Raw genomic sequence first — 24,675 nt, 5'->3', positions numbered from 1 at the left:
GTTGAAATTGTTATAATATTTCATTATTCATAAATGAGTGATTACAAATGCAGTCATAGTCTCCTTATAAAGATTTACAACGAGAAAGTTTCAAAAACAACTGAGAAACCAGAAACTATCTAATAGACTAAATACCTAAATGACCATTAATATAATATTAATTACTTTATTAGAAATGAACATGAACTTGAATGTCGTATCTAAATCAACAAACGTATTCACAGCAACACTTTAAATAATACTAGATTCACACTTTTACCCTTATGTCCATATAAAATAAGTTATAACTGAACATTTTGTATGCTGAAGTCTTACAAGAACTCAATCCATCTCAGGCACACATCTGAAAAGGAAGAACTTTGTAAAATATCTGAATGATTCATTGTTAGTTTTGGTATTTTTATATCTCTATTAAAGCAATGTTAGCCACCTAAAATATAATAATATACCTGAGGCCAGTGACAGCATCAAGAAGCTTTTCTTTCACTGACCAAATTTTACCAACTGCTTCAAACAGAGTTTTCACAAGCTTCTCATCCTCGGCAGTGGCCTTGCTGCCCAAGCTCATCACTGAAAAGAAATGAAAGACATAAGCCAACATAACACCATTTGCAATTTATTTATATAATAGAAATACAAAAGTTAATTCCCAATAGTTTGGCCCAGAGCTTCATACAACGCCAGTGATATAATAAAGTGTCATACCACCAAGTTATCTAGTAATCTTATATCTTCATATAATAGGATCACTGTTAGAAAGTACTATGATAAAAAAATAATGCTAGTGTTTGATTTATTTGGTACTTTGTAATAATTAAACATCTGTAAGTTCAATAGCAGAAAAAAAAGATGCAAATGTCAGCAAGATAATGTTTCAAAGATGGTGCCCTCTCGAATCTGTCACCTTACTGAAAGGAAAGACTAAAGAAATCATATAGCTTCATACCTTCATATTATCAGGTTATGTATTGGAGACCAAATTAAGCCCAATTAGTTTTTATGACATGACACGTCCTGCCAAACAAGCCCCTTAATTGGCATATGCCATCAGTCATTCTCTCCTATCGTAATATATTCCCCAATTTTAGCTTTCAATATATAAATATTCTATAATTGCTTGTATACCTAATAGTAATAGGTATACCACAAGTGTATGTCAAAGCCAAATACACTCGTTTCACCCTTAAAGGCATTACCAATGTTTCCATTTAATTTATCGTTCATGAAAGGAAAAAATATTCTTCTGTCTCAGTGATTGCTGCTACAATTCATGGGGTAGCATAGTACTTCTGTAGTTGTTGAAGAAGGTTTCTCACACCCAAATCCAGGTCAAATTGTAATATCCTGAGACTCAAATTAAAGTGAAATATTGACTGTATGGCTGTGAAGAATTTCGTCAAACAGTTCTATAGTAACCTTAATAAATTTAAAACCTTGCACCAAAACTTGCCATACACTTTAAGACTTCACCAACAGCAAATATATAAATGTTACTTGTTATATTCATCAATGTATGAAGGAACTAACATTCACACCGCCCAGATTGCTAACAGGCAATAATCCAATCAATAAAAAATGTCTCATACAGGTGTAATATCTCAGATTAATGCATGAAATACACAGTAAATGCTAGTAAGAAATTCTGTATGGAATTTGAAATGTACAGACCCGTGTTTCCTTAATGCTGATGGAAGTTGAGGTTTGAATCTCTATGAAGATGACTGGCACCCGCAATGACACAGATAAACCTCTGATTTTAACGCATACGCCTGTGTGGGAAGGTCCCTGTAACTCACGTTGGGTTAAAATGCCTCCATTCGAATGGTTCCCATCTCACAACTTGCACCCGAACTGTATTTGCTGAATGTTGTCCAGGCATGAGAAATTGCTGACGGCCGCTCACCACAGTTCTGCTTCCTTGTTCGAAGCCCCTTTACTAGTGTGGACAGTATGCCACTCCACTATTCTGACTGGCGTGACGTGTTTTCAGATTACCATGATCATGATTTCCTGCCCATGACTGGGAATGTTCAACTGCACTAAACCCATGAAGTGTCCTTCTGGCACTCTCAATGTTCAGCGGCCAACACTTGGTCTTTAACAACTTTGTTGCAAAGCTATCTGCGTTGAGATCTGAACTGGAAAGGAAAACCACTGACCTCCCTGTATATTCGTATGCTAAGAAAATTAACCCAGTACTCTTGAGTTTACCAGTTATAAAAGCTCATACCTCCTTCAACTTTGATTTCCTGCACTTCTTATTTGCCAATTTCTGCCCAAACATGGATTGCACTGAATGTAGGAAGATTGGGGTGACGTCCAACTCCCTTTGGAATCAGAAACTTGAGGGTTTTCGTCCTCCAGTTTCACGCCAGTCACATTTAAGCAACCAGAACTCACAATATGACTTGTTCTCATAAATTCTCGTATGAAGTGAATCCCAATACAAGCTTTCATTTATAGCCTCGAAGTGAGGGAAAACACAAGAAGCAAGGAATGTGGGATTAAAAAGTCATTTTCGTCCTGTAGTCACTTAAGCCATTTTATAAAGTAAATAGCTTTATAACATTGAAATGACTTAATTCCTCTTACTTTAATAAAGTTCTGAAGCAAATTAAATTAAATACCCATTGTGACTGGCAAAGATCCTGTTACATAATATCATTAATCTATCTGGATGTGGAGATAGATTAAATTGGCGCCCAAACTCTAGTGCTGAGAAGGGGACATGACACAAATCAAAGATCTACAATAGTAATGTATTTTTGACAAACCATGATTTATTAAAACTTCTGTCATTTTCAAGTTATTATTAATTTTATAGTAATGTGATTCAAGAGCATTCAGGTCCATACACAGATCAATTCTGTACTTCACTTTAATTTGGTGTATGTTTTCTAACTATTCCTTGTCAGTTTGTCCTTTCAGGTTATTTGTTAGTTTTGGCAGCGGGTGACAGATAGAATGACTGTTTGTTTTTGGTCAGTAAATTATTTAGTTTATATTAATTATAAAACAGGGAAAAGCCTGGCCTGGTACAGGGATGGCTACAGTCTACGAAACCAGATTCATTAGCAGATCTAAGTCAAAAAACCTTATTTAAATGAAAATAAGTGACAATCATGATTTTTCTTTAGATACTCCTTTAGACTAGGACCGAAGGATCATATCAAAGTATTTTTTCATGTTCTTTACTTTTTCCCCTTTGACAATCTTCCAACCATCTTCCACCTTGGCAGCCTCATTTTGCAATTCTATCAAATCAGCCAAGGAGTCTTCATCTTAATACCTGAATTTCTAAATGCCATGTTGATTTTGACCTATTGTCAAGGGAACATTCTCCTTGTCTCAAGACCCTAATGGTCTTTTCTTCTCCCTTCCCTCCAGTTTAAGTGCTATATTCTTATTCCTACTCTCCTCCTCACTGCCCAAAGATCAGTTGTGTCCGTTTCCTCGGTTGGTTGATGTGACATCTCCCTATTCACAACTTGAGCAACACTCTTCTTCTGTTCTCCTTTGTTCTCCACCATGTAGTGGGAGAGGGAAATATCCATCCACCAAGAGGCTGCCTTGACTATTCTTTGGTTTAACATAATGAGAAGCCATATGCCCAGTTTTCAAACATCTTCAGCATCTAAAGGGAACTCCCTCATAATCTGATGGCTGCATCCAGCAGCCCTTTGAGGTTTTAAATGTTATTTCTTCAGGAGGACTACAAACGCATCCATCTTCACTAGAAGGCAGGTATAGGTCGAATGTAACAGGTTTAAGGAACCTTCATCTATAATCAGCAAACTGCCTAATGAATTTCCAATGACCTCAAAGCATGAGTCAAACCAAAAATGCAAGTTGGGAAATCTTACCCAAAGCAGAATTCTGTCAAAAACATCAGTGGCTAAACAAAAAGATGGATGTCAGTGTTTTATCATGAGCAGATACCTCTCTTCCCAACACCAGTAGGAATCACATGGAATCTGTTGGTCATGTTTTTACTTCTTTCTTTTCTGAATGTCTCATAGTAAATGTTCCTGGTTTTTTTGTGCAAATTAGGGTTTGATATCTTTTAAATTTGTTAAACCTAAGAAAACCCTGATTAGTGTTTTGCAAAATTGTTGCCCTAAGCAAGCATCTTAGGTTGTATGCCTTTTCCTTATAATCGGACGGGAAAATCATTTTAAATTACCCCTTTCCGGGAACCTTGTAAAAGAGTATTCATTTTGTTCCCTAAAGCTCCCGAAATGATCTTTACCGTCAGATCTCTTCAAAATCTACGGTGGTAGCATTGTTGCTATGAGAAATCGCAAGGTTTTTACCCTTAGCGACATAGCGACTGCCACGAAAAAAGGAAATATGGCGGGACCAAACCTAAAGACGGGCGCCGTGATTTTATTGCCATTAATAGGCCTCGTCAACACGTCAGAATGTCAGAAGTGTCAAACGCAATTAAAGATATACTCTAACAAGAAAGTATTGTTGATACACACCGTCAAATCCCCTTGAAATCAACAGTGATCACTATGTCGCTACCGGAAGTTGGAGGAACTTTACCGATTGCAACATAGCGACCTCCCATGAAAAGAAAATACAACAGGACCTGATTTTAAAAGCGGCACCATAAAGATTACTAGTCATAAATGGCCATGTCAGCATGTCAGGATGGTATGATGTCATATGCCACTATGGATTTGCACTCAGGGAAATCTACTTGCTGATTTGTGTCATCAAATCTCTCCGAGATTGATGGTGGTCACTATGTCGTTATGGAAATTTGCTCGATCCTTATTGTTCGCGACTTGGTGACCAAAGGAAAGCTAGGCGGACTCACCACATTTGCAATGAAATGATCATGGAATGTTCATCGTCCAATCAAGGCAGCATCAGCAATGGTCGTTATGTCGCTATGAGAAGTTGCTCGATGTTTATGCTTAGCGACATAGCAAGAGCGTGACACGTGCCCAAAAGCGCCAGTGGGTCCAGTGTAACTTGCCAACAATGAAAGGAAAGGCCTATGTGGAAAGTTTTAATTGGGTTGACGGCCAACCTAGAGGATTGAAACTCAGTCATTAATGATTTATTCCTCAATTGTCGAATTTTTTAAAATCGACGGCTTGTTTTTAAAAATTAGAAGGTGGTGCCACCCTATTTTTCTTACGATCCATTTATGAAGAATAAGGCTCCCTCGGCGAAGTAAAACCAAAGATATATTGCAAGATTTCACAAATTCTTCTCTATGCAAACAAATTCCAAATTTTTAGAGAGCTAAGAACCTGTTGAAAAATTGTTCTCGCCTGGTTAAATTGCAAAAGAGCTTTCTGTATATGATGTTTGTTGCAGAACTTCGAAAACGATAACAAAGAGCCAAGTAAGTTTCTTAATTCATTATATAGTTCAAAGCATTCTGGTATTCTGCATTTTTATCAAATATGCCTCCAAAGAAAGTTTTTTCGGGGAAGGTAGAATATGCTAGTAGAAACATATATGATGACTTTCTAGAACAATTAACTGAGTCCACAAATGAGTCAGCCCAGATAAAAAAGCTAATTCCTATGAACCATAGGCTGAACCATAGGCTCAAGATTGCAGATGGTTTATATGATAGAAGGAATTGGGTTAGGGTTGCTATTACTTCCAAAACAGGACTGCGTCTTTTTAAGAAATGGTTTTCAGAAAGAAAGTTGTTTTCCCCCCATGGAAATATTTGGAATTTTGATTTGGGTAAACTAGTGATCTCTGGGGTTTTCATGGATTCAGACCTTCTCACAGCCATTGCCCAAAATTATGACCCAGTAGCTAGGATAGTGAGAAGAGTAGATGGGGAATGCCTGATAAGGATTAATGCTAAAGAGGTTTTTGGTTTGGAGCCACTCACAAATTACCATGAGATCATTGACCTACCAGGATTGGAGAAGGAATACTTGTCTAAGAATGATCAGGTCAGGCAAGGTGCACTAAGAGCACACTTGGCCACAATTGGAAATTTGACTTTTGTTACAGCATCAACTAAAGAGCCTTTTAAGAAGGAATATTTCACTACTAGGGCCATAGATATATACATGACTTTGTGTAGGGTTTTTGGTGAGGATGAACAAAATTTTATGCCAAAAAAGTTCATGTATATGATGACACAAATCTCTTCTTTTGGTGTGGATATTATCTTTAATTTTGCATCTTATATAGCAGAGGAGATTCATATAGGAGAGGAGATTCATATTGGATTAAATGGGATTGCAAAGAGCAAGGTGGAGAAGACATTTGACCATTATTCATTGTTGATGCACATGTTCTTATTTAAAGGGGTTACCTACTTTGAAAAGGAGATGGTTTTGAATAGAGAATATGAAGGAGAAGCTCTGTCAGTCTAGTTATGGAGTGTAGATATGACTTGGGATACAAAGGAGGCCAGCTTTGTTAGATTTGATAGGTATTTTGCATCCAAGTTGAGAAGCCTCATATTAAGGGACAATCCCAGAATTCCCAAGGCATTGTTGGATTTTATCAAGCCTATGGACAATCCTTATGGTTTCAAAGTATCCCCACAACTGGGCAAATATTATACCTTACCTTGTTTCTACAGTTTTTAGGGTTTATGGTTTCCAAGGGACTCCTCATGTATTGCCCTACCAAGTGCCTTTGAAGGTAGGGATAGCTGAAATGCTATGGTAGATAGGTGGATTGGAGGAAGCACAATTGGCTGGTAGATCTAGGGGCTTGATTTTCCCTACTTGTACTGTGGCTCACCAGTTCATAATCACTAAGGGTGGTTGGGTGTTCCTGTATAAATTCTTGGACCAGTATAAAATGGTTGTATCCCATGTCCGTTTTTGTGATAGTGAGGGGTTTCTTGATATATTCAAATGAAGGGCTAAAACTAGTTCAAAAGAGCATCAACCCTAGTTCCCAAAAGACATAATAAGGAATGCGTTCTCTTTGCAAGAGCAAGAGATCAAAAAGGAGACATGGAGAGTTTACTCTAGGGTTTTGGAATTCATTAAATTTTTTGATAATAAGCATAAGCCTCTAGATGATGCAAAAACAGAGGCAGATAAATTGAATAAATTGATGACTACTTTACCTGAGATTATGGAAGGCATGAATGACAAGAAATTATTCTTTATTAATTCTTTTCCTAATAAGGCCCGAGAGGTCATGAGAAGGTTGTCTTTCACCCCTGCAATAGGATCAAGGCAATTACTTGTTCCAAAAAGACCTGGTTATAATATAATTCAGAATAAAAGGGCCACAATAGATAAAGGAAAACAAATAATAGGATCAACCAATGCTATTCTAGAGGAGAGACCTAACGAGCCTATGCCCAATAGCAAAAGGTAGAAAAGGAACCAGTGCCTCAAACAGAGAAGTATTCATCCACTCAATCTCCATTACACATAGGAGATGAACAGCTCACTAAGGAGCAAGTGGAACAGTTGGAATCCCAAGGGGGAATTTTCATTACTACATTAGAATTGCAAGAAGGAAATCCTCAGGAACCTCCTGTGCCAAGCCTTGATTTAACTATTGCTGATTATAGAGGTAGGGAGCTGGACCCTGTGGTGGAACAGGCCAGCCAAGAATTCATTTCTGATGATAATTTTGTTAAGTCCAGAGCCTTCTATCAATTTACTTGGAGGACAAACATGGGACTTTTTCAAGAGAAATGTAATAAAATGAAGATAGAGCGTCCTGAAATGGAGGAGGCAGATCTGTAAAACCAAATAAAGGAGGAAATGATGTATGAATTTAAGAACTTGAATCTAGAAGAAGGAAAATGATAAAATCATCTGGGGTTTTGTTGCTGCCCAATTGGAATATTGCAGATGCAATGGTTTTTAATTTTGTTACCAAGAAATTAAGTACAGATGAAAAAGGGAAGAAAGAAATGAAAGGTGCCAAATTCAGTGAGGATCATGCTACATTGGTAATTTGGTCAATGAGAAAAGGATCTAGAACTAGCTCTTCCCTGCCTGATGACACTGGCCTGCTAGGAAATCTAATTGTAAAGAGAGTTGAAGAAACTACAAGTGAAGAGGCTGCAGAGCTAGGTGTTGGATCAGCTAACTTCACCTTACCCACAACTCAGAGAGATAAAAGAGAAAGGTTAGAGTTGCAGGATAAGTATGAGAAAGTTTTGGTTGCCTACAATAAAGAAGTTCAAAAGAGGATTGAACTGGAAAGAAAATTGATGGGGCACCCAGGGCAATCTAGTAGGCCTAGAATCACTTATCCTCATCCACCAATGGAGCCTTTTAAATTCACTCCTCTTATTGAAATTTCAGACACACCACAAAGACCTCAGTATTACACTGCAAAGGATTTTGAAGAAGAAAAGAGTAAACTGTGGGTGTTGCATGTAGGGTTAGAGATTCAATATGAGGATAGGCTAAGGAAAGCGATCATGTATTTAGTAAATAAAATTGATTGGCCAACTTTCTATGAGTAGTTAGCAAAGGTAGTAAATACATGGAATGAGCTGAAAGCAGATGATGATGCCCTAAAGCCAATTGTCAACAAATGGAGTAGAAGGAATAAGAATGTTACTCTTCTGTATTTTTCTGTTATCAATTTATCCTGTGAGTATATAGAAAAGACTTATGATTTAACCAATGATATATTGGAGTTTGATGATAAGAGAGTTGTATTGCAAAAAAGGGATCATAAGTTATCTTAACAAGTACAAGAGTATTAATTTTGAACTCTTCCCACATGCCATAGATAAAAAGGATAAGTTGAAAAATAAGGAAGAATGGGTCCAGGAATTGAATGACCTATTATGCCTTTGAATGAATAAGGTCATAAATGAAAAGGGAAATGCATGGTGGGCAGCTACAACTGAAGAAGTTGTAAAAGTTCAATTATTCTTTTATTCTTTGAGGGAAGATTTTGCTGAGATTGACAAAATTGGAGAGTATGTGATGAAGAAGCAGCATGATATTCTACATTTTAATTGGGCAAATAACACATTGTTTGACAAATGGATGACAAGTTTTGTCCAGGCAAAATAGTTGGAACTAGATGAAATTGATGATGATCAAGATGAAGTTCAAATAATTGACACATCAGTCCGGGCAAAAGAAGGCAAAGAAGAGCAGCTAACTGCAGCAGCAGGCACAGTGGTCCAAAATGATGACATGGCCACAGAAAAAACAGGTGTAATTGTTATTTTAACTGTGCATGATGATGTGGATGGAGATTCTCAAGTTGAAGTAACTCTTCAGACATCTGAATCAAGTTCACCATGTGCAACTTCACTAGTCACACCATCCAGGGAATGCTAACAAATTTGAAACCAATCATAAAATCCTCAGCAGCAGAAAGTAGTCCCCACTAAAGAATATTCATGATGAAAGACATTTTGTTGCACCAATTTTTGTTTTTTTGTGACAGTAACAATGTAAATATCTTTCTGTCTTAAGGACAGCTGTCAGTTTTCTCAATGCCTGAAGCTTGTTGCATCTCACACTACATAAGTGAGATTCCAAGGCTGGAGAAAGGGTCTGGGTCATTGTACAATTTTAGTTTTACTAAGCTTTGTTCAGTCCAGTTTTCTTGATATCAACTCTTTGATGAATTTTCTCTGCATATTCTGAGAATACATTAATTGTCCATGATTACGATGTCTTATCTTGAGTTGTTCTAAGTATTACCCAAAGTTATATAATTTTCAAAGAAGATTAATCCAAAGATGAACTGTCCCCATTATCTTTCATCTCTAAATGTTGTCTCCATTTTTAGTGACTGGTTATTTTGAGATTGTAGAAGTAAAGCTTGTTCAGTTTAATGCAACTAGGATAAGTTGTATGTTAATTCGTTGTTGCTTTTGATTCAATGAATTGAGTAAATGCTTCAATTAATGTGACAAGATATCCAGGCATTAGGAAGGATTTATGTAAGAATGAGTTGTAGAGAGAATTGCTGATTATATTGATTTTAATGCAGTCAATTAGGTCAAGAAAATTGGATAAACTTTGAATCCCAATAGATGAGTCACTGATCAACTATTTCAGTTAGCACATGGAGAGATCATAGATAGATGTCAAGAAAACATCTAAAAATCAATATCAATTTTACTTTAAATGTTTGCAGAATGTCAAAGCTGGTCAACACTTACTTACACTTGATTTCTAAGTCTTAGTTAGCTGCTATTGCCCAGAGTTGTTTGTAGATCTAAGAAGAATTGTGACCAATCTGCTATAAGGGACGAAATATTGTTGTAAAATGTCATGGAATGAGTGAAATATGAATGTAGCATCAAGTTGTGAATCTTTTATCCCTCAAGTGCACCCGCCTTGGTTTTGCAGAGCCAAAAGAGTAGAAAATCTTTCACGATTTTGTTGAAGTTGGGTCCAAATTTGAAGAACATATAGCTATTTATAGGAAGTAGTTAATCCTTAGGTTATTGTAATCTTCATCATCTTGGTATTAAGTATTTTGTTGCTTAGTAGTTTCAAAACACCAACAAAATCTTGTTTTTAACCCAAACACTTTTAAGAACCACAATAAAATGCCCTCTGGCTAGTGGATAAATTTGTAACACACCCATCCAACATGGGCTCCCAAATCTCAGTGATCTTTTTATGTAAATTAGTCAAACCTAGTCGCAAACCCCAAAAATGCCCTATCAGTCCATGCTCATAAAAGACTGCTATGTTGTGAGCCACTTCCCGCTCCACATCCTCTTCAAAGTCTACTGAAATGGCTTCGGCAATGTATTGCTTCCCTACTCTTGCAAACCCTCTTCTTGTCAAGGAACGTGCCTATTCCCAAATGGAGAAACCCAAGGTCATCCTTCTGGGGCACTACCCATAAGCCCCAATACCATCCTTGCATGTCTGCAAGCTCTTCACTTCAGGAATGGTGAGAGAAATATGCATCAGTATTGTTCCATGTGATGTCCATTTCCCCTGATGTTGCCTTTACCCAAAGAAACCCAGTCACAAATACCAGTCTTATTTTCCATAGGCGCCTGAAAAGGTGGGAATGCATTACTGCCCTGGCCATACCCACCTACAAGGAGGTCTCACCATGAGCCCAATGTTGGTTTACATCCACAAAGCCCTACCTTGCCATTGTGAATGTCGTAGAAACCCTAGCAGCCTGACTTGCCTACATAGGATCAAACTGGCTCATCATTGTCTATGTGGAAGGCCACAGACTGATAGAATGATTATTGTTGCTTACATAATTTAGTTCTTAGTATTCTTTTGGCAGTTGGTATTAAACATTTTTCCAGTCCACTTGGCAACTGATCATCCATCTCCACCTTCCAGCTTCCTTTAGTGGGGCCCATGTGCCTAATTGGCACATATTCCAAATGGGGACCCACGCCCACATCAAAATGGTTGTCTTTTCATGTGTGTTTTTGTCATATGTGTGGCCTGTGTGCTGACTTGGTATTTAGATTTCATATGGAAGTTCAATCCTTATATAATTAATATCAGAACCCATTCCTAACTAGCAGATTACCCATATGGTAGTTTTAACACCCCTCTAGACTGTAATTGCTTCATATTTGACGATTTTAGTGCCATCTCAGTCTCTATTTAAACTTCCACCCGGTGCACCTTCCTTCAAAGATGTCTATATCTCCTTTCGGCATTTAAAAACCCCTGATGGGCATGAGGGAGCTGGATATGGTGTAAGTTGGATGTAGAGACAAAAGACCAGACTGACACTCCATTATCTGTGATGGTGCACACAACTTAACCTTTTATAACCCCCATGGCATGTGATACTCTGAAGAACATGCTTTGGAGGCAAGTACAGTATTTATAAAATAAGTAAAACCAAATAGTGTAACAAGGCTTCAATTAAAAATGTGAGGTGTCACACATCAATCAAGGAGGATGTTTTGAAGAATCAAGAGTGAATATGTCAATTATCACCTGCTGCTGTTTCACCCACAAGACAAGGTGTATTTGGCATCACCCTGACCACTCTTGCATTTCCTGCCCATTCCTGCATGCACTAGGATAGTTTAGTTACTCCCACAAGTCTAAAAGTCTAAAAATTACTGCAATGGAATATATAAAACATCAATCCAGGAAAGAGAATGCACAAATTTAACTTCTAGAAGGACTTACAAACAGCACTAGCTAAGTAGTTGAATTTTATAAGAACCACTTGAAAAAAAAAATTTGTTCTTTTGGAAAAGAGGAAATAGAATGCATAGATTTAACTTCTAGAAGGACTCTTACAAACAGCATTAGCTAAGTAGTTGAATTTTATAAGAACCACTTGAAAAAAAAATTGTAGATTACACCAAATAGTACACATTTTCAATTTGATTATTCACAAAGGGATCATATTCTTATAAGTTCTTGCCTTTTACATCCCATGGTTCCTCAGAGTTTGGAGACTTAAATTTAACTGCTACTTTTGTTTTGGCTAGTTATTCAAGGGCCTTTTCCAATTTGATTGGGCTATTAGGGATCATACTCTTATATGAAGCTTTGTCACACCAATTCCATCCTTCCTTTCGTTTTGGGGGATCTAAATTAACTGCCACTTTTGTTTTCTCTAGTCTAAGTACTCTATTGCAGAAAATGTCTTAAGTGTTCCCTTTTGTTGCTATCACAATGATGCAATTTCATGATACATTGAACTATATTAGTCACTGGCAGGCATTGTGCATTTCCCTACAAGACATAATATAAGTCACTGAAGCAAAAATCATGAGAAATCCCCACTTGCACAGTACGGAGATCCAATTTCGCTTGGATCACTGATTTTGAAAGAAAAATCTGGCACAAATTTTGAGCCAACTTAAAACCTATAAAATCTCCTTTTCTTCATTTTGAACCTCTTTTTCACATAAAGTCTGTCTAGGGGGTCTTTTTTAATCAATTCTTTTAGACGCAATGTCCCTTATTCGGCTTAGATTAAGTCATTACCAATTTAACCCTATTTTAATATATATGTCCTAAGCTATATGAATAAAATATAATGATTCAGTCTAAGACATTCAAAATAAAAGAAATCATTCATTTACCTCATTAAATTAAATTATCTACATGCATTCATCCTAACCTTGTTACTACTTCAATTTGATGAAGGATTAGGAATGTAACTCAAGTGCCTAGAGACCAATTACAATAGGCTCTGTTAAATTTTACAGGTCCAAGACAGTATCCTATCTTGGGACTTGCCTTCAAGGATTCTAGGACACTAACCCCTACCCTGTCTTGAGAGTAACACTATTGATTGGATTTAGACAAGCCCGTCCTTGGAAACATTACAACCCTTTTCTTCTCACACAGAAATAGTAGGAAGTCTGAATATGATTTTATGCCTATCTGAATACTTATGTATGTTCCTTATCTATGGTAGGTAATGATTCATTAGAATTTACAGGATGCTGTAGCATGTCTAATAATACCAATGGTTGTTTATTGCTTTACTACTGATGAACTAAGATCTTAGCCAATTGCTTTTGTTCTTATATTTATTACTTATTTATCCTATTTGAGACCCCGTGAATATTTATGAGAGTGCCTACTTATATTGAGCATTTGGAAAGTTCAACCACTTGGGCAAATAGGCACCTCTACACTTAATCACACTGGTTGATAAATATAATTCTAGTATTATTTACCTCTTCACATTATCAGTATTGAACAAACCGGACTAACTAAATAAATATTAATACAACATTACTATTAATTGCATAACAAAGACTCGACATATAGAAGGGATATGTCATTTGTATTGTCCATCACCAATGGTAAGGGTAAAATTTATCAAACATATCCATCTGTCTCTTCACCATCAATGATTAATGGATCAATCGATGTATACATTATATTGAAATTATTATTTTTCCTTTCAAAGATGGGGGATATCACATTAGACCCTAAATGTGAGCGTTTTGAATTTGAACCCTAACCATCATATTTTTCAATTTTTAATGTTAAAAGTTAAACCCTCTAACCTACGGATTTATAACTCGAACTCTAGTTCCTAAATATTAGGTTTGTTATATCTAATGCAAATGTTTAGGCTCTAAGGTTTTGTCATTAATTTTTTATATTTTTCAAATTCAAATTTTATTTAAGGTTTAATGCTTAGGGTTTAGGGTTCACATTTACAATCAAAGTTGGCTAATTTCTATTTACATTTGATATTATGGTTTAAAAATCCATAACATTAAAATTTAACATTATAGTTAACATTCCTTATGATTGACATAAAGAAAATACCTTAAACCTAGATGCCAAGCTTGATTACGACTACTGGCATTTTACTGTTTAGATACAAGTTTAAGATTTTTTAGTTCAAGCTTATACTATCCATAATGTCAATCCTAAAATATTTTTATTGGTTATGCCATAACCCCGACCCCATTCTTTTAGGATTTCAAGCAAGGCCTAGGATTTCAGATTACAATTTTGGTTATCAATTTGGAAATTGTGTGTCATTGGAGGTACTTTGACCAACTTAACTCACCAAGTAAAATCTAGCTTGTTTGGTATCTGGCACCAACTTGCCCTCAACATTTTTTCTTTGGTATATAAATTTCGCACCATGAATATATCACTTATGTTTCATATAATTAGTATACATAAATAGGGTTGTTTTACAACAGTCTATCATTATTGAGTTTCAAAAATGAGGGAGAAACAAACAAACTCCTCAATTTGAGAATATTGTATGCAATATGTATGGATCTGTATCGTTTGCATATTATTGTCTTTTTCAAAAAAAACACTAAATGGCATAGCATGAAAGGATTTATCTTTCTTCAAATTAGAAGGGGAAGCTTGTCTATTATAAAATTGAACTAGTGTGACGTGTCTTGGGAGAAGTGGGGACAGCAGGAAGAGATTTGGGGATAGGGGAACAAGGGCATCCAATTTGGGGATGGAAGAGGAACAGCAAGGGAACGATGACGGGGGTAGTAGGGGTGCTTTATATACTATATAGTACTATGCGTTACATATGGTACTTGAAATGCTAGTTATGAAAAGATGTATAGCTTTATAACAGTGTTAGATCCTAATTTTTGGCATAATTATAAATATCCCTTTGTAGCCGTTGAGGCTTCATGCAAAGTTGAGTGATTTGTTGAATTAGTTATTTGTTATGATTTCATGTGAAAATGAAGTGTTAGTTATTCATTATTATTTCATGGGAAATTGGAATATTGGTTAAACATTACAATGATATATGAAAAGGAAATGGTTGACTAATACGAATATATGCTGTGATATTTTTGTAAGGTCCCCCAATTAAGGACTTGTAAGACCCTTTGCTTAAACACAATATAATTAGAAGTGGTTGTATTGGCTGATATTAATATCTCCATGAGAGAACATTATATGGGTTGTACGTTCCTACAAATGATTGATCATTTACTATTGGTTAGTAATTTCTATAATTAATTCCATGTATTGTTGCTAAATTAAACAATTTTGACTAACCATATGTAACCATATGAATTCTATGTGAAAATGTTTCTGTGGAACGAGAAATAGGTTGGAATCCTTAAACCTATGGATCAAATGAATACAAGTATTTGAACTTCTCTACCTAACAACATGATAAGTTTTTATGTGGACTTGATAGCATTAGACCTAATTTATGGATTGCCAAATTTATGTTAATATCTTGATTAGATTGATCTCAAAGAAAACCATTTTATATTGCTTCAGTTTATCTCATATTGATAATTATGTATTATTAGTAATTCAATGGAATATATATTGTTTAAATGATAAACACATTCATTATGAGGTGACTACCAAAATGGAAATTAAGCTTTAGGTTATGTGATTTTGATTATGATTCTAAAGTGAACGATACTTCTATAGACATTCAGATATTAAGGAATAAATGTAGATGATGTACAAGATTTTGTGAGATACTAATGTTTGAATTGATATGTACAGGGAAATACTCAAGAGCAAGGAGTGACAGTGCACCTACCATATCCCATTACAACGTGATTCATCATGAAGGAGATCACTTGGAAATTTCTCAAACATGAATTAAGAAAATTGTATTTATGTAATTCCATGGTGACGCCATGTGTAAGGTGTGATGATGTAGATGACATGTATTATTGAGGATGAGTGTATTGTAACCTAAGCTTATGATAGTGCCATGTAGGATTCCTAGGTAAAACCCATGGTCAAAGAATTTTGAATGAGGCAAAATGTTGTAAAATTCGTGTGCAAACCCTAAGTAGGGTTTAGGAGGTCTTAAGTGACTCCTAGTGTTAGTTTAGGACCTTATTTCAAGACCCATATGATATACCTTGGGGTTAGGGTCATTTTTAAGCATAGAGATCTTCCCTAGGTACCTAGAAGACTACCCAAAAGTTCAGTTTTCCAAGTTGGTCGAATTTGGAAGGGTTGGCATAGGGAACATCTTAGGAAAGGGTAATGAAGGGAATTTCTTGTTTATGGTGTGAGTGGGGAGCCAAAACAAGACCAAGAGGCATCTTCTTGTGTATTGTGAAAGTGGGGGAAAGGAAACCAAGGCCACTCACATCATTTCCAAGGAGGTTGAGAGATGTGGAGGGAAGGAGAAGATTTTAAGTTGGGAGAAATTTTTCGAAGGGGGGGAATCATTTTTTTCTCCATTTTGAGAGATAGGGGAGTTAGCCAATATTTTCAGCTTGAGTAGTAGGATGGTGAAGGGAAGAAGGAGATGGAGATGGAGATGAAGAAGGAAGAGGCCTGGTTCTCAAGAGGGTTATACATGGAGAGCTTATGAGGAAGATAAGTGTTTCATTACCTTGTTATCTTATTTATTCATAAAGCAAATTATGTAATTTTGAGTTAATGTAAATGAAGGGATCTCCGATAGAGACAAAGACACCATTGATTTCCTTGGTGCAAAGAGATCCCTTGCCCAGGGGTATGGCTAGGGCTCAAAGGCCCCATGATGCCATTATGGCAGGGTGGAAACGGGCAGTGGGTAAATGAGTTTAGAAATCAATCTTGAAATGTTGTAACTAAATATTGATGTATTTCTAAAAGCCTATGAAATTGTTATTTGGTTAGTAAGTTTTGTCATTGAATGGATAGATGCAAATATGATAGATTGTGGTGTATACATTTGCTCTAATGTTAAATTTTAAAGAAAATTCCTAGCTGTAATTGAGTTTAATTCCCTTGTGCTCTTGCTGGAAGAAATACCTTTTTATTGAGTTCATATCTTGATTTACTGATCTAAAATGTATATGAGAGAAAGCTTGTGATTTGACCTTTACGATGTGTTGAAAGAAGAAAAAAAAAACATAAAAGTAATAAACCTAAATATGAGTTGCATGGAAATAACTGTAAAATGAATACTCAGATGTTAGTTAAATATGATGTTCATTGTGATTTATTTCTGGTTCATAAAAGACTCATTGGCTTATAGAGGTGATATACAAATTGTGTTTGAAAATAGTACCTAACTCATTCTTGTTTCAAAAAAAAAACTATGTGGTATTTGAGTAGTTAATTTTGGGACACGACAATTTTGGATGATGAAAAATATCTTACTGTCGTGATAAATTTCTCTTGCAGGAATGCGGCAAAAGGGGTTAAGTATTGGCAGAAAGGGAATTGGGCATGAGGGCACCACCTACCATTGACTTCAGGTATGGGTCCTAAACCACCATGGTCAAGGAAAAATGGACTAGGCAAGCAAGGGTATACCAAGTAATCACCATGAGCTAACGCTATCAATATATGTATTATAAAAGAAAAATCACCTAGTATTAATCAAAACTAACAACTAATGTGTTACCTTATAAATTGGATTGATCTCAAAGCTTCTTGTGATATCTATCATGTCTTAATATAACACTACCATACTATCTACATATACTTGCACATGTATATACACATATATGTATGTATATGTAAATTCAAATGAGACGTACGTATACGCCCACTTAAAATATGGCATATACACTAGATACATTTGTTAGAATATCACGCATATATACACACGTGTACATGCATACACAAGTATAGGTAGGTATAGTATGATATTTTTATATTAAGATGTTTATTATGAAATTATTATTTTCCAACCTTGGCAATGGTTTTATTATTATATCATAAGCGGCCATATTTCTTATATTCTTTCACCGGGCCCTTATATCCTTTTCGGTGGCCATTTTAAATTTTATAACATTGCCACATATGTTGTAGATGGCTCTTTGTTTGTAGCTATTTGCCACCTTTTACTTCCTTGCTTGTAACTGAGCATGCAACCGAGTACGACAGATTTTATTTGTGAGATGGTTACTAATGAGAAGCAATTGTAACATCATAATAGAGATATCACAATTTCATACTTGCATACTGCTTGCGATTCATTTCATATTGTTTCACAATCACATATTGCATGTGATTTCTTTCATACTATCTCACAGTCGTATATAGTTGCAATTCCATTTGCTTTGATTATTGATCCATACGTCATTGTTGTGTGATAAATTCACCATGCAATCTCTTGCACCTATCTTGTCATACTGTGTCAAGCATTCTTGCTGGAGGTCACTAGCACATAAGTGTCGTGAGTCACATTCGAGGTTGTACCAAATATTTCTCTACTCTACATTTGTAATCTTGGTTTTACATCTACCAACAATTGCTTAGGGTCCGATTTGAGCATTCAAGGAAGCAATATTACAGCTAGGTCATGCAATACTTCTGCTTATTTTTATTCTTTACAAATTGTTATAAGGGGCTCGTAAATCTCAGCCTGAGAGTTATAAGAAGGTAATGATATCATAGTTGGAGCCTAGCTCTGAATGAACTATTTATTTACTTATGTCTGATTTTGCAAATATGCACAAGAGTTGAGTAATCTGTTGCAAACTGTAATAATTCTCTTTCCAGAATTTTTGTTTTAACTTGGAATGAGATCCAACCAGTGAAAAGGTTATACAAAGGTATCTGCTATATACCCTCAGAGATAAGAGACGGCACCATCGAAGAGAGTCAAGAAAACAGTTATAAAGCATCATGAATCTTTTATATTAATGATTGCCATAAGCCCAGGCTGGGCAGGAAGTATCAGTTGTGATTAATCAATGATTTAGACGGTCACACCAAAATTCATCAAGGATGACCAGTAAGGTCGAGATGAACATGTGAATTGATGACAAATGATTGTGTGAAATAAACTGCAAGTAAAAGGGTATGAAATGCCAATGACTGTTATAAACCCAGGATGGGTAAGGAAATCTGGACTGTGATAAACAGAGTTTAATTAAGAATCATGGACAGCACACCAGAATTCATCAAGGAAGACCAGCATGGTCGAGATGAAGGGCGTCGACTGATAACAAATGTTTTGTAAATATAACTTGCAAGACGAAAGGGTCGTTAACCAGTTCCAAACTAATCAGGAAATGGAGTTAAACAAATAAACCAAACCGAGTCAACTCATGGTGGTCTATGGGTATGATTCTTGTTGTCAAGTTGGTTGTGGAATGACACTCTAGCACTAGGATGCAAAGCGGCAGCACAAGGGTGCCCCATGCCTAATCCAAAGTAGGGAGGGAATTTCTCAATTGAGATTGTGTAGGGATACTTAAGGGTTCACAGTTGGGAGGTTAAGCCCTTGACGATGCTTATCCTCTCCACCAAATGCTAAGGTTTGCACAAAACAGAGATATGATATGCATTCAAATATCTTCTAGAAATGGGTATTTAAACTTTTATGAATTTGTAATTTCAAGTTGAAGATATGTTAGATGGCTAATATTATTTAATCAGTTATTTTCTTTTCAGTTATTCTGTTATAGCCATTGATTTTCTTCCATCTGAATATGTAAAGTACTTATAAAGTTGTCTTCATGTGATTATGAGAAGTGGCATATCTTTATTCGTAGAAAATGATGTCTCTTTCCATAAGAATGGTTAGTTATGATGGCAGCTATATATTTCTTTGTTGGTTAAATGCTCTTTCAATTGTTATTTAAGGTAATGCAGTTAATTTGTTATAACAGTTGATCTCTTTTGTATGAACATGTAAAGTAATTGTCATAACTGCCTTCTCATGCTCATGAATATAACTGTGTTCAATGATATGATAGTTGTTAGTTAAGGCTGGAAAAATGAGATGTTACAAACAGTATAAAAAGTAAAATAGTAAATAATAAATAGCAATCTTGCAAATGCCAAATATTGATTACTTGAACAATGAACAAAGGGACATTGCATATTGAGTTATAAAATAGAAATTAGAATACTAAAATTACAAAATTGCCGAAACAGTGATGGAAGATTTCAGTTATATCAAAAATATCTATATCATAAAGATGATTACAATGAGTAGCATGATAATATGATATCAAAGCAACTAAAAAATGTCAAAATGTAATGAAGTGGGGCCTCTAATTATCTCTCTAGGAAAACTCCTCCTTACTAGAACTATTGGACTTTTGTGCATCCCCTGCATCAATCCTATCCCAATGGCAGCTTGGTGGCAAATTGGTGGTGGGAAGGCAGTGGAGAAGGGGCATGGGGACGTCAAGTCCCCGTCCCAAGGACGTTCCCAACCCAGGCTTGGGGGGATGTGGAAGGGACACATCCCCTTGTTACGCTAAATTAAACCCTATATCTTGCAAAAGTGACCTTTGGCTTTCTACGGTATACAAAACTTTAAAACTTGGGGTTTTGAACACATGTTGCAAACTAAAGAAACCAATTGCATTTTGTTTATAAAGTATAGGCATGAGGCTAATCAGCACTTCTACACATAGATGAGAGATTTTATATCTTTTTGACTTATGCATATGACCTAATCTATGTCAGTTAACGCATACTCGTTATTAGCTAAAAGCATGAGTATGATAAAAGAATTGAGTAGGTTAAAGAAAATGGGAAACATTCAATAACACACTCAAGTGATATAAATGCATTCATATAGTAACACATAAGACAATACTCAGCAACAAGTAGGCAAAAACTTACCATTATTCAGATATCTATAGAACTAACTTTTTATTAATTGAAAAAGAGGGTGAAATTTCATTTGAATCAAAAAAAGCAGTACAATGACCAGGGCCATTCGGGCACCAAAGAGCGAACAACCAAAAGAACCTACCTAAGGAAGACCTAAATAGCGCTACCACTAGCCAATAATATTATTGATAATAATAATCTTATCAAGCACTTGAGCATAATCCAAGAGCAACTTGCCCCAACCACCAATATTCCATCCATCAAGAAGCTCAAAGGCCCATTTAGCCAAGCAATCAATTGCCTTATTCCAACCACGTAAGACATAGTCGAAGACTAACTCCAAAGAATCTCTCAACCAAAAAATTGGTATAATAACCATAACCAATTGCTAATCAACATCCTCTAGTTGTATTCAACATATGAGTAACCACTTGAAAGTCTGATTCACAAACAATCTTGCACCATCCCAAAGAACTTCTAGAAAAGAGAGAATGGAAAAAGCTTCCATGTAGTTAATAGTTTGTCATCCCTCATAAATAAATAGCAAAAAAATGCATGATCTTGGATATCCCTACCAATGCCTTGTATTCCAGCATGCCTGCAATTTCCTTGCAAAGTCTAATCAAAATGAATCTTCAAAGCTCCCTCGAGTGGAGGAAACCACTTACCATTCCGTTGAACCTTTTTCATAGCATGTTGGCACTTAGCTTGTTGACCCTTAAATAGACATCTTATATGTCCCCACCAAAAATACATAGATTGTGAATAATAGCCATGTCACCAAGATCGACATCCACAAAAGGATCACATTTTGCCATCAATGTTTCCTAGAGCATATTAATAATTTCCTACCAAACTTGTTGCACTAACATTTTCTTACTTTGAAAAAATCCGCAATTTCTTTCCAACCACACTCATCAAATAATAAAAGGACCAATCACTCAAGCCACCTAAAGAAACTAAGTCTTGGCTGGAGGAGCTACCAAGATTATGCCTAAATTCATTAGAGAGTTGGCATGAATATGAGCATGCTTCCAACCTCCCCACCAACAATGAGAAAATTCTATAGATCTAATTGCCAATATAGCATGCATCTATAGATTTTTTTTTAAATTATGCACGTAAACTATTCAAGAAAATATGAAGTATACTAAAGTCCATTCACTAAAAATAGTCTATTTTGATCCAAACAAGCCCTAAAGACAATCATCTAAAATAAATAACCTAAAACAAGAAAGCTCAAATAGACCTTAACTAAATATATCATGTCCTAAGATGAACATCTAGAAAATCATATTAGGATTTCTTGCCCAATAAGACCAACAGTTAGAAATAGCCCATCTAAAGTGTTGATGGTTCTTCAAAGTGACTCTAATGCATCTTCTTAGTCCTAATCATGATGAATCCTCACAAGAAAATTGAAAGCCTTCAAACAATTGAAAAACCACTAAACAATCTTGGTGGCTTGTATCTAATTTCTTGTACAACAATGTACCTATCATTTCTGCAAACTTGAAAATAGTTGATGCTTCAAAACCTTCAACCTCCTCAATGATCACCCTTGCACAGCAATCTTAGCACAGCTGCTGGACAAAAACTGGTCTTGCACCCTTAATATTGGAGACAAATCTGCAATTGATGTTTTGGATTCTTCAAGTAGTGCAAGAATAAATATCTAAACTATGAATGCAAATGATACAAAATCAAAATAGCATCATAGAGTTAGTCTCCAAGAGAGTAATGCAACTGCTGGAACCAAAATAGCATTAAGAGGATGCAAAAACAAGAGATGCAAATACAAGCCAAGTAGCATGCTTATATAGGCTAGGAAGAGGGAGGAGGTGGCAACACCAACCAATGAGGAGCAACCATCTATCGGACTAAAGATAGCAAAGTATCTTCCCAAGATAGCTAATGGATGCTCACATGTAGGAAGGTGACACCTCACAACCATTCACCTAATAAGACATGCTTTATTAACCTAAACGAGATTATTAAAAGTGTAGGAAAAACCTAGCAAAATAGGAAAAATAAAAAACTACACTAACACCCCCCCATAAGCGAAGCTTAGGTGGATGTAGAAATCGGTCCCGGCAAGTCAAACCTGATGAGGTACCCATGTACATAAGATTTCCCAAAAGAGAGAAAAGAGACCCCCCCACACAAAAAAAAGTCAGGACTCCGAGTGAGAGGAAGAGGCCCCCCCAAAAGATGAAGCATCCCGCATCCCCAGCAAAGCTCGCAAATGAAGGAACTTGCTCTCAGTGAAGGGTTTGGTGAAGATATCAGCAACTTGCTCGAAAGTCGTAGAATAGCGAAGGTCAATGACATGACCATGGATGAGCTCCCGGATGTAGTACATGTGGACCTCTATGTGTTTGGTCCGCTGATGATGAACTGGATTCCGTGAGATCTGAATGGCACTCTGGTTGTCACAAAATATGACTGATGGCCGTCTAATCTGGATACCAAACTCAGTGAGAAGATGTTGAAGCCAAATGGCCTCAGTGGCGGCATTTACAGCCCCCCGATACTCAGCCTCAGTAGAAGACAGAGAAATAGCAGACTGCTTTTTGCTCGACCAACAAACAAGACCTGACCCAAGTGAGAAGCTATACCCTGAAGTAGACTTGCGATCCTCAGAATCCCCTGCCCAATCCGAATCTGTGTAGCCCACCAAATCAAGCTCAATACCTGCTGCGTAGTGAATCCCACAACTATGAGAACCCTGAATGTAGTGAAGGATCCGCTTGGTTGCTTTCCAGTGTAACTCATGGGGCTCCTGCATGAATCGAGAGACCATGCCTACAGCATAGGAGATGTCAAGTCTCGTATGAGTCAGATAAATGAGACTTCCAACAAGTTGACGATACAAAGTGCCATCAACAAGTGGAGAAAAAACATTGAGCCTCAAGTTTGACTCCAGAAAAGAAGGGAGTCGGAGCAGGCTTACAGTCAGCCATATGAAACCTCGAGAGTAAATCTAGAGCATATTGGATTGTGTGATGGTGATCCCAGAAGGAGACTGAAGGATCTCAATCCCGAGAAAGTAATGCAACAAGCCCAAGTCAGTCATCAAAAAACTGTCCTGAAGGGCCACTTTGACAGCCTTAATGGTGGGTGAAGAACTTCCTGTGATCAGCAAGTCATCAACATACAAAACCAAAAATAGAAGTGAATCACCCTGTTGCAAATGTAGACATTAGGATCAGAATGGCACCGAGTGAACCCAACTGATAGAAGGAAAGAGTCCATCTTGGCATACCAGGCCTGAGGAGCCTGTTTGAGGCCATAGAGAGACTTTCGAAGACGACACACAAGTGAAGAATCCTGAAGGAAGCCCTGTGGCTGCTCCATGTAGATCTCCTCATGAAGGTCACCATGAAGAAAAGCACTCTTCACATCCATCTAATGTACTTCCCAACGATTAGCTGCAGCAATGGCAAGAACAATTCGAATGGAATTCATTCAAGCAACTAGCGCAAAAGTCTCAGAGTAGTCAATCCCAGGAACCTGGGAGAATCCTTTGGCGACCAAGCGAGCCTTGTCTTTGTCAACTGACCCATCTGCTGCAAATTTTGTCCGATAGATCCACTTACATCGAACAAGTTTTCTTCCTTTAGGAAGAGGGACAAGATCCCAAGTGTGGTTCCTCATCAAGGAACTATACTCTTCCTACATAGCTGTATCCCACTCAGAAATACCAAAAGCCTCATGAAAGGACTGTGGATCTGAGGCAGTAGCAATGAAGACATGTGGAGCATCC

At 36.6% G+C, this 24,675-nt stretch overlaps 1 protein-coding gene across 2 annotated transcripts in view; it reads right to left on the bottom strand.

Annotated features, from left to right (window-relative positions):
* The window catches only part of P5CR (pyrroline-5- carboxylate (P5C) reductase), an 84,498-nt gene that overhangs the window by 1,526 nt on the left and 58,297 nt on the right, over positions 1–24,675 (bottom strand). For both annotated transcript variants that reach the window (XM_089801417.1, XM_089801418.1), the window contains exons 3-4: positions 11,880–11,952; positions 450–570 (exon numbers count right to left, since the gene is read on the bottom strand). In XM_089801417.1, the coding sequence (XP_089657543.1) occupies positions 450–570; positions 11,880–11,952 (194 nt within the window). The remainder of the gene's footprint in view (positions 1–449; positions 571–11,879; positions 11,953–24,675) is intronic.

Source organism: Cupressus sempervirens, chromosome 9, assembly GCF_028749045.1.
Source record: "Cupressus sempervirens isolate cs-2001-9-10 chromosome 9, ASM2874904v1, whole genome shotgun sequence".
Classification (NCBI taxonomy): Eukaryota; Viridiplantae; Streptophyta; class Pinopsida; order Cupressales; family Cupressaceae; genus Cupressus; species Cupressus sempervirens.
This window is presented reverse-complemented; position numbering and strand designations above follow the sequence as displayed.